An 11,456-nucleotide genomic window follows, 5' to 3' on the forward strand; every position below is an offset into this window, starting at 1 on the left:
GTTTCAGATTTGAAATATTCATATCCAATATGGTATATTATTTTAATCGATTCGATTCGGTTTAGATATATATCGGTTGAGTTTGATTCAGATATATTTTATATCGCATTTTTTTTGCGTTTGCGTTTAGGAGTTATTTGCTAGAATTTATAAAGTACAGATATATTTCGGCGAATAAGTATAAGTATAGGGTTTATTCAGTTATTAAAAAAAGTATAGGTTTTTTTTGTGTGACATTTGAAGAGTACATGTATATTTCGGCGAATAAATATAATTATAGGATTTTTTATAACAAAAAATATAAGGTTTTTTTGTCGATATTTAAAGAGTACAAGATTTTTTTTGACGATTTTCCCTTTAATATATTATTCAGAAAATTAAATTAGATTAGAGTCTTATTGTTATTGTGAATAATAAAAAAAAAACAAAAGAACAAAAGTGTCCTTTTATTATTATTTTTTGTTGTTGGAAGAAATCTAAGGTTATGTCTCAAGCAAATGAGGGGCAATAATTAGATATAATTGCACATGGAACATGTCATAACAAGTTATATAACATGTGAAAGAGTATATATCCATCTCGTTTTGTCCATATTATTTTAAGTTATCCACCAAAAGTCAGTTTACATCACCATTTTCAAATTATGAAATTATCAATGTTGAATTTCTCCTTTTACTTATGAGCGCAAGTGACGCATATGAATAGATGGTCATTCATTTTGATTTGAACATAAAAATGTTTAAATACTATATTATCAATATAAAATAAACCAAATTCGATCTAAGTATAACTTATTTCTTTTTTTTTCCAATTTTTTGAGTATTATCTTATTTGTTTTTGTTTATAGAGCAAATTAGTTACTTATCTGTTTTTTTTATATGGAAAATATGCATGATATGGAAGAAACCTAAACAAAACAATCTCCAAGGTTAGATAATTTTAAGCTTTTTGTGACGAGTGAAATTCACAAATATATGATTCGAATTTAGGATATATATATATATATATATGGTCCCTCCTCCCCAAATGTCCCACTTGAAAGTTCTGCCTCCCTTCAAAATAAAGTTACTAAAAACAAATCCTTATCTTCTGTATCATTGCCAAAAAAAAAAAAGTTTACTTGCAAAGAAAATTTGAATTTGAAATCATATTCATTACAATAATTATTTGAATAATAATAACATCCAACTGTTAGATGCTTTATATTAATAGGAATTTTTTTTTTTTTTTTGGTAAGGATAGGAAATTTGATTTCATGTAATATACACTTAAAAAAATCAATTGCTATATAGGAGAATTATCCAAATCTCTTGAGCCGGTCAGTTTCGTTTGATTTACCTGTTCTGTGTGGTTTATCGACTATTACGTAGAATTAGGGATTTACTATTCAAAATGTTGTCCGATCTGTAAGATGGACCGAGATCTCGTCTGAAGGATTGTGCCATGTGTTTTTACCATTAGGAAAAAAAACCAATTGATATATGTTGTTCTCCTCAAATTATAAAAGTGGAAAATGATTGCACACACATTGGAAGGGAAGATGATAAAAAGTGGGAATTATTAGTGATACTAATTAATAATTAGTAAAATGATTATTTAACAAAAATTATAAAAACTGGTTGATTAGGGACAAAAGACACGATTAGCGTCTAGAGAGTAGGAAAGAGGTCGGAAACTTAGGGGCTTGAGTCACAAATTAAAAGATGCCACGTGGCATACATGCATGCTGCATCTCAGGCGGACATTAGGGCTTTGAATGCGTTCCCTCTTTTTTTTTTTTTTGCCCTGATTATGTTTTTCTTTTACAATTCCACCTTCAGTCTAAACTGTCTAATATATATATATATATATATATGAAAAGAAACAAACCATACAATCATTCAAATGTTGATCATCAATTCGATTGTACAAAACTGTTTTAATTGGATTCAAAACTGCTATATAAGTGAGCAATTTTGAATTTATCTTGTTAAATAGATCATTAAATTTTTTATACTGTAATTTGTTTTAAGGAATTAACAGCTGGTTTTTTTATTAAATCAATTGTGAGATTTATATAAAAACAAATTTATCAATATGATAAAAATATAAAAACAAATAAATAAAACATAAAAAATATTTAAAATAAAATTCAGAATACTTGCATATTTTTGTTGGTTTTAGTCCTTTGGATTTGATTATTATTGAACTTATAATTTTTTTATTTGATAAAAGATTAAATAAAATTATTTTGGAGTTGGAAAAAAAATTTAAAAAATGAAGGAGAATGTGAGATTGGTAGAAGAAAAAATTGAAAAAAAAAATTTAGGATTAAAAAAACGGAAGGGACCCGCTTAAATTTTAATGGGACATTGTTACAATTTAATCAAAATTATAAATAATATATATATTTTTAAAATGTGAATAGGGATAAGTGCCCCACTTATATATAAGTAGAGCCGCGACCATGATATCCTATATATATGAATCTAAGTTTAATTTCAAAGAGTATCTAACTAGATAAAGGTTCGAACTCTGCGAAGCAATCTTTGACGGTAAACGAAAATTACTCGGAATATATAATATTTAAAGTGTCGGTTGTCTTCTATACAAAAATATAAATTATGAGAGTGAGAGCGAATCAAAAGCTTTTATTCTGTCTTTTGAATGAGTTATATGCATAATGCCCGCATCATATCCTAATCCATTGGGCCCACACTACTTTCGTGAATCGTGATCCTGTGGGCGCGAGTGAGCTTGTCTGTATATATATATATATATATATATATATATTTGTTAAACATACAATCTATTTTAATTTAAAAATTGGGAACTATTATATCTAGCTAACGATATCTTAGATCATAAATTTTTGGTAATTAATTGTTTTTTATCTACAATAATCAATTGGATGTTGAATAGTCTGAAAACAACTGAACTATTGATTATTAATATATATATATATATATACAAATGTATATATAAATTTATACAGATTGTTTTTTTTTCACACACAACCTAAAGATATTTGTTTGATTTTTTACTTGATCGTTTTTAATCGGCAACAATCATCCATAAATATTACAAGAATTATTTTCCGAATTTTTTTACAAGAATTATAGATTATTCTAAAACTGAATATTAGTTTGGTTATGTTAAAATATTAGTGTGGCTATATATATATATATATATATATTCACATATCCACAATCTTAAAACAATATTTGAATTTATGATTTTTAAGCCTTAACTATAAGATTAGGGATATGTGCGATTTTGTTGGAAAACTATATGGTATGTATATTTATTATTCGATATGTAAAATAATCGTTTCCGATAAATGGGAGGGCGTGCTCTCCAAAAGATTGGTTGGTCCACACCATTATATTAAAATTCTAGTTTACTTTTTTTCCTTCTCCTAATTTTCCAAAGTGCAGACCACATCTTTATTTTTCTAATATGATTAGATTAAATGCATATTAATTATTAAATATTTTTAAAATTCATGGTTAACTATAAATTTTGCCCGCAGATTTCCACTCTCTTTACAAAAAAAAAAAACAAAGAATACATTTGTATCAATCAATGTATGAACGTGTGTGTATATATATATAGATATATGAATTATATCATATATATTACCAATGGTGAGTCTACGTATGAGTGCATGAAGTGCACGCGTGCATTACTGCAGGACTATACGCTATAAGTAATTTATTCTAGACTTCTCAGATCATTTTTTTCATCAATTATATTTTCACCCTTTAAAAAAAATATATTTTATTTGGACCACATTTTGTCTTTTTAATCGTGTTATGAAGTACTTTTGTCTTTTTAATTTCCATATAATATATTTTAAGGAATGAAAAAAAAAACAAATAAGAGAAAAACAGATAATAAAAATCGATCATGTTGGCATGATTGTAGCGACGTCCGAGTTTCCTTCTAGACCATGGAGATGTCATTGAAAGTTTTTGAAGAATTAGGTTTTCTCTTCAATTCATTAATAAAATAACAACTTTTTTTAATAAATTATTTATTTTTTAAATTCACGAATCAGTTTTCAATAAGATATCTATTTTATACGACATAATTGGAATTACTTTTATCCCAAAAATTATATTTTACCCACAATGTCGTTTTTCTATATCATTCCAAAAAGGGTATGAAATCGAATTTTAATAAGCTGCTGTAACCAAATTGTAAAAGGGTTTATAAATGAGGAAATAAATAATGAGAGAGAGAGAGAGAGAGAGAAAGAGAGAGAGAGAGAGAGAGAGAAAACAATAAATAATTTAGAGAGAAAAAAAACCCGGTTCCTCAATAACTTAGGAAATTTATATTCTTGATTTTTGGACATTTGCTGAGGTGGGGCCCACACGATATACCAACTTCACGGGTAAAATAATTTTGAATTTAATTTGGTTTAATGGACTTAATCACTTTGCTATATAAAAAAAATCATTTGTAAATGGAAACCTAATTTTAAAAAATAATAATATTATAATAGGAATGGGTTCCGTCCAATTAACCCCATAATATCAGGTTAATTAAAGGGATAACTAAGTGCCTGATCCCAAAAATTTAAATAATGTCCAAAAAGCAGTTGAAGTAAATAAAAAAAAAAACTGGGAAGAGAACCACAGAAGAACAGATCGAACGGGCGAAAAAAAAAACATACTAAAAAGAAAAAGCTTCGAGCTTTTCTTTCTTCTTTCTCTGCAAAATTCTACCCAGAAATCGAAGACCAAAGAGGAGAAATTGGGGAATCGAGTCGTCGAATTCGAGGTTTTTCTTCCCCCCTTTTGGCGCTGTTTTCTCACCACAAATTGCGGGTCTCTCTCTCTCTCTCTCAGTGTTCTTAATCTCGCTGTTAGTTCTTGAGGTTCTGTATCCATTTCACTTTCTGCGAATCGAGCATTTCTGGAACCGCCCGATTTGAGTTTTGGTGCGTTTTCACTGACCCAACTTAGGGTTTCCCGCTTGATTGCTGAATTCCCACGGATTCAGCGTAGTAGATTTGATACCTTTTTATGATTTGCGCATCGGTTTGCTCTTTTTGATCGAATAGGTATACTGATCGTCGAATTGAGTTATGATTGCTAAGCGATTCTGGGAAATTCTGTAATTTGTATCAAGCTATGTCATTGTTCCGGAATGTACTGATAGGTTACGCCAGTGATAGAGTTCCAGATACTGGAAATGAAAAGGTGGCTCTTTTGAGCTCTTTTCGGGCTGTTTTTGTTTGCCTAATTTGCCTCTGCTTATGAATTTAGTCTTTACATAATTCTGAACTATTTTCCATGATTAGGAATTCTCGATATATTTCCATGTTTTGACCAACCATGTTCATGCGTTCATGCAAAAGGGACACACTTTCAGCGTTTTGTGTTGTGTTCTGACACGGATTGGTGTCCTTTTGGGTATTCTTTAGCATTTACTTGGAAAGTTATCTGTGCTTGTATAGATGAGAATCAATCTAAAACTTCATGCTTTGGTCTTTGCTTCCATAGATCTGTTGTAGGAGTCGTTTTAAGCTAATGTATGTTATCTGGGTTTGTAGGTTCAAGGCACAAGGTATTGGTTCTCTCGAAACGTGACATATGAATATTGTTCTTCATCGCTCGAGCGAAATTCACAATTAAGGCATATCGAACTCTCTGCTGATTTGTTAGTGAGGCTTATACCGAGATCTTCTGGTTTTGGAGCAAGTAGAAGGGTGAGAAAATGGAAACTGCCAGATCTTGGCTGAATAAATTAAAGTCTAAAGACAAGGTGAAATCCTCGAAAAAGAAAGAAACGGCGAGTAATGTAAAGGAGGGCTCGAAAGCAGCTGGTGAAGAAGCACTGTCAAGCGTAACTAAGCAGAAGGCTGCAGCTGCTAAACAGTATATCGAGAATCATTATAAAAAACAAATGCAGAGTCTGCAGGAAAGAAAGGAGCGGTACGATATTATTACGTATTTTCATGGTACTGGTGTTTGCATGTATAAGTAAAGTTTTTCGTTTGTTTGCATCAATCTTTCCTCATTGATTTTCTATATATCCGAAGAATACGAGCTCTGTTGACCTAAATTTTGATTGTCTGTGTGCTTTTGGTTCATATTCGAGTAAATATACAATTAGAAAAAAAAGGTTTTGATAAGGGTTGCCATCCAAAGTGAGCCTTTGAGTATGACATTAAGTAATTTCCTTCCTCTGCGATATTTATTTGCATGGAGATTATATGTTTTTCAGATGGAGTAGTTTAACTAGCAATTCTTCAAGATCTTGATTCTAGTTTTTAGCTACTTAAGAAAATTGTGGTTTGGTAGTAATCGATTCCTTAATTCAGGGCATGCTAATTGTCACTCATAAAAGTTTCACTTAACTCCAATATTATCCACATACTTTTCCGCCGTATTGGAGGAATTAGGAAACAAAGTACTATCCTTAGGTAGATTGAATGTGCCGAGGAAATGTGAAATAGAATGCAACTTTTCCTGGCCAGAGATTTTTAGATTTAGAATGAACGTGGTTTTATTTGTCCCGATAAAATCAATGTTTTAATGTCACGTGCCTTGCTTGCGGATAAGTATTTACCATTGAAGGAACCTTTATTTCTTGCACAGCTGACTGTTTGTCCTGACATAAACACTCCAGTTGTTCTTCTCTGTCAATTTGCAGCATTTGTTTCGGTTACTGGGAAGTATTTCAATCGTCTCCTTTTGCCTGAATAGCAAAGGCTTCCTTTTCTTCTGTTTGCATTTTCTACAATTTATATATGTAATCGATCCTCCTCTTTTTGTTGCAATTGCAAATTGATGCAGGCGGAATATGCTAGAAAAGAAATTAGCTGCTGCTGATGTCTCTGAGGAGGAGCAGAACAACTTACGGAAGGATTTGGAGAAGAAGGAAACGGAGTATATGCGTCGTCAAAGGCATAAAATGGGAGCTGATGACTTTGAACCGTTGACAATGATTGGGAAAGGCGCATTTGGAGAGGTAGAATATTTGTTTGTAATTTTTTGCTGCATCTCTTTTATATATAGATCAATTTTGTATGACGTGCTTGTATTCACATGTTCTCGAAAGTGTTTTTTTTAATGGTGCAAAAGGCTATTTCCCCTAGGGAGTAGGAACCTACGCATATACACACTCACATGTAATGTGTGGTATGTGTGTGCACGTATTGATCTTGATTTTTGGCTGGCTGGTGGATTTAAAAAATTTTATATCTGAGAATATATATTTGTGAAGATCTAGCTTTTCCAATTCTTAAGTATCCATCACTCAATTTACTCTGTTTGCATACTGACAAAAATAGCCGGACGGCGATATTTTGCTAAAATTTTCTTGTACCACCTAACCCCTTGTGTATGAGCATAAGAAGATAGAAAATCATATGGCTTTGTGGACAGTGGTCTAATACATATTGCCCGCCGCTTCTTTTTCATTCTTGTTGGATTCTCTTGGGATGTTTCTTCCTGAATGCTCTGACTATATATCCTGTTTTATGCTTTGAAATGGCTGAGTTTTCTTTGTATCTATGCAGGTTAGGATCTGCAGGGAGAAGGCAACTAGCCATGTATATGCAATGAAGAAGCTGAAGAAATCTGAGATGCTCCGCAGAGGCCAGGTAGTCAAATTCCTTCCAGCTTCCTTGCAATTGATAATTCTCTCTCTTTTTTTTTGTGTTTGTTGAAACCTGTTTTTGTTAGGTGGAACATGTGAAAGCAGAGAGAAATTTGCTTGCGGAGGTCGACAGTAATTGCATTGTCAAACTGTATTGTTCTTTCCAAGACGAAGAATACTTGTATTTAATCATGGAGTATCTCCCTGGTGGGGATATGATGACATTGCTAATGAGGAAAGATACACTTACTGAGGACGAGGCCAGGTTTTATGTTGGAGAGACTGTCCTGGCTATCGAGTCCATTCATAAGCACAACTATATCCACAGGTCAGTTAAGCATGCATCATGGATTGCCATTTCCATTAGCTTCCGCATCTTGTTCATTTCTTCTGATTATACGTTATTTTGGCTGATGTGTTACAGAGATATCAAGCCTGATAATCTGCTACTTGACAGAAATGGACACATGAAATTGTCAGATTTCGGATTATGTAAACCGTTAGACTGTAGTAATCTCCAGGAAAAAGATTTTTCGGTCACACACAATCTTAGTGGGGCTCTCCAAAGCGATGGTCGGCCTGCAGCACCAAGACGCACACAACAGGAACAGCTTCAGAATTGGCAGAGAAATAGAAGGATGCTTGTGAGTTTTCATGCTTGTGCCTCATCTGTTGTAAACTAAGAGATATCCATTTTTATTTTGGCATGAATATAACAGATTACATAAATCATATCTCTTTTCAGGCTTACTCTACTGTTGGAACTCCTGATTATATCGCCCCAGAAGTTTTGCTGAAGAAAGGATATGGCATGGAATGTGATTGGTAGGTGCAGCCAACTGTTCGGTCTTTCTCTGTTCTGTTTTTTTTACTCAAATAGTTCATTGTGTCGATCTCTTTAGGTGGTCTCTCGGTGCCATTATGTATGAAATGCTTGTGGGCTATCCTCCGTTTTATTCAGATGATCCAATGACAACGTGTCGGAAGGTAAATTTGTCCGTTCTCTTACCTTTTGCCGTCCTTGGGAATATAGGAGGACGTCTTCATCTGAGTTATCTTGAATATTTATTTCCGATTTTTTCCAAGGATTCATTTGTTTTTATCTGTGGTGATTTTCTTGTTCTCCATTATGTAGATAGTAAATTGGAGAAACTATTTGAAATTCCCGGAGGAGGCTAGACTATCACCGGAGGCCAAGGATCTTATCAGCAGACTTCTATGCAATGTTGAACAAAGGCTTGGAACAAAAGGAGCAGATGAAATTAAGGTTTAGTGTGGTTTTATTCCATTTCGAGACTCGAAAGTAATCTTGTTTAAGAATTTTTGAGACAGTTCGAGTTGATCACTTTGGCTGTGATTTCTTTTAGACTCACCCGTGGTTCAGAGGCGTCGAATGGGACAAACTGTATCAAATGAAAGCTGCCTTTATTCCTCAAGTCAATGATGAGTTGGACACCCAGAATTTTGAAAAATTCGAAGAGGTAATCAGTTCAAGGAGTATATATTAATGGTCACACTGATGAAATGTTAATCTACTTGTTGACAGTATCTACTATGGAAACCTTGATCCCACAAAAATCCCTTTTTGTTGAAAAGGAAGAGTGAATGATAGATAATCAGTGCTGTTTTGTTCGATTTCTGCTTCCTATTAAAAAAAGTTCTTACTATTCTCTTCTCGATCCTTTTTGGCACAGACTGACAACCAAGTTCCGAAATCAACAAAGTCAGGTCCATGGAGAAAGGTAAGGATCAATTTCTGCATTATGTCTTACTATTTCTATGCATCATCAAATTTAGTCTCTCTCTCATGCCTCGTAGATAGATTATAACCATACTTGGACTCCATGAGAGAGGATCAATGCAGTGGGATCTGCATAATCAAATATTGTCGTAAATATTAAATGTGAGAAATGTCCCAGAAATATGAATATATTCAGCAGTTTTCTGGACATTTGAACAATTGGTGATCTTCATAGTTCACATGGGCAATCATTTAAGGGTTGTGAATTCCATATTTCACCTTCTGAAGAGATTCCTAGACCAACGTCTAGGATAATATATCTTTGTTACCATACTTCTGTTGATATTTACTCTTCAAAGACATGATTTGATCTATCTGTCAGGTTCAAATCTCATTGTCAAAATTTATAAACGGGAATGATGCTGTTGTTATTATTCCTCGTGTTCATTTCGTGCTGCAAATCCTCGGGCTTAACACGAAAGTGAAAAGGAACTTTCGAAAAGATGTGGAATTAGTGCATAAAGAAGGAATTACATAGTTTTCTTGTTATTCTTAGCTTTGTTAACCTGCTGGTATCTTTTTTGTGTTCTTTGGCAGATGCTCTCATCCAAAGACATAAACTTTGTGGGTTATACTTACAAGAATGTTGAAATCGTAAACGATGACCAGTTACCAGGGATCGGTACTATACTGTTTTTCGGTTTCCAGTGATTTTGTAGGGGAAAGATATCAAATTTCTTTATGTATATTTGATTCTTTCCTTGTTTATGTGCCAGCTGAGTTGAAGAAGAAGAGCACGAAGCCAAAGCGGCCTTCAATCAAATCCCTCTTTGGTAAAAATGCTCGCTTTACCATTCTATCAATTGAAGGAACATACAAAATCCGATTTCGAAACATTACCAAACATATCATTTCAATTCACGGTTCTTTCTTTTCTGTTCTTGGCAATCCGTGATCTCCTTGCATGGCTAATGGGTCTGTGATCAGAGTGGTAACAAAAAAATTTTTTTTTACAGAGGACGAAAAAGCCACCGCAACCAACCACCATGGGAGCTTCATGAACCTCTTGCCACCGCAGATAGAAGAGGCAGAGAAAGAGGGTAAGTCCGGGTCATCCGGCTGAACCCCTTCCTCTTCTTCTTCTTCGTGACCCGTTTTTTCTTTTTAACGATTTGCACAGCCTAAACCCGACTTCGAATTCTTCTTATCTGTTTGTTTCGGTGAACGTCTTGTGTTCTCCACCAAAAAAAAAAAAAAACGAATTCGACTGTTTGAAAGTAGAGAGTTTCATCTTCAAAGGGGCAAAGGCCTCTCTGGTTTGATTCTGTGGATAGAGGAAGGAGGGTTTCTTTTTCAAGGGTTGTAACATTTCACATAGGATGTTTGATTCTTGTTTCTCTTGTTCAAAGGTTTAGTTGGAAAACAAACAAACAAAAAAAAGAGTAAATATTCCTTTTTTTATGTTCTTGTATTTGTTTTTTTTTTTTTTGTTTCAAAGAAGAGAGATTTGGTGTTTGGGTTTGAACTTGTTGTAACCAAAAAGGTTCAAGAAGAAATTCAGTGCAATACAAATGTGCTTTAGGTCTTGTCGGAAGTGGTACAGATCTCTGGTTAGGTTCTGTTCCGGTTTAGGGTTTACCGAATTAAGAACTAATCTTCGGTTCAACCAAACCGGTACCGTGTGGTTATATCCGGTTAACAACAATTAGATGCATTTGCTGAGCAGTGGAACAATGAGAGGCATGAATGGTTGAATTTGCTGCTTTTACAGAGAGCACAACGACGAAAATAAAAATGTGTAAAATTAATACAAAACTTGTGGTGTAAATATCAATATAGTAATGTTTATATATACGTGTCAATTTAAAATACAAAGTTTAAAGTTTGCAACTTTTTCATATTTCTAATTTCTTCGCAAATAAAAATGGCGATTTGATAAAACGACGACGTTTTCGTGAAGCATCGGGTTATCACATATAGCGGCATATAGGATCATCAATTCGTTCTTCTTCTGCTACAGTCGCTGTGTTTTGCGCAATCTGAAAGATGCAGGTCTGTCTTCTTCTGGATCTTCATCGTAAACCCTAGTTTGGTATCGTATCAATCTCCTCTTATTCTCTTC

The 11,456-nt window shown here is 33.4% G+C and overlaps 2 protein-coding genes across 4 annotated transcripts in view; both read left to right on the forward strand.

Moving 5' to 3' along the window:
* The first annotated feature begins 4,600 nt into the window (after positions 1–4,600).
* On the forward strand, positions 4,601–10,795 carry LOC104808629 (serine/threonine-protein kinase tricorner-like). 3 transcript variants are annotated; one of them, XM_010534353.1, is made up of 15 exons: positions 4,601–4,814; positions 5,543–5,556; positions 5,655–5,924; positions 6,789–6,963; positions 7,514–7,597; positions 7,680–7,921; positions 8,018–8,237; positions 8,339–8,418; positions 8,496–8,580; positions 8,729–8,860; positions 8,961–9,074; positions 9,288–9,335; positions 9,932–10,016; positions 10,111–10,167; positions 10,351–10,795. In XM_010534353.1, exons 3-15 carry the CDS (start codon positions 5,707–5,709, stop codon positions 10,455–10,457), a joined length of 1,647 nt encoding a protein of 548 aa, XP_010532655.1. In that variant the 5' UTR covers positions 4,601–4,814; positions 5,543–5,556; positions 5,655–5,706; the 3' UTR covers positions 10,458–10,795. The 3 variants fall into 3 exon arrangements, with proteins under 3 accessions (XP_010532655.1, XP_010532656.1, XP_010532654.1); XM_010534354.1 differs by having other exon boundaries at positions 4,601–4,767; XM_010534352.2 differs by lacking the exon at positions 4,601–4,814 and adding an exon at positions 4,862–4,927 and having other exon boundaries at positions 5,543–5,924.
* Positions 10,796–11,279: 484 nt separating this feature from the next.
* LOC104808632 (uncharacterized protein At4g14342) overlaps positions 11,280–11,456 on the forward strand; it is a 2,008-nt gene continuing 1,831 nt past the window's right edge. Inside the window, exon 1 of the mRNA XM_010534357.1 lies at positions 11,280–11,386. Coding sequence (XP_010532659.1) covers positions 11,381–11,386 — 6 coding nt within the window. The 5' untranslated portion in view covers positions 11,280–11,380. The remainder of the gene's footprint in view (positions 11,387–11,456) is intronic.

This window comes from Tarenaya hassleriana, unplaced genomic scaffold (genome assembly GCF_000463585.1).
Source record: "Tarenaya hassleriana unplaced genomic scaffold, ASM46358v1 Cleome15, whole genome shotgun sequence".
Taxonomy (NCBI): Eukaryota; Viridiplantae; Streptophyta; class Magnoliopsida; order Brassicales; family Cleomaceae; genus Tarenaya; species Tarenaya hassleriana.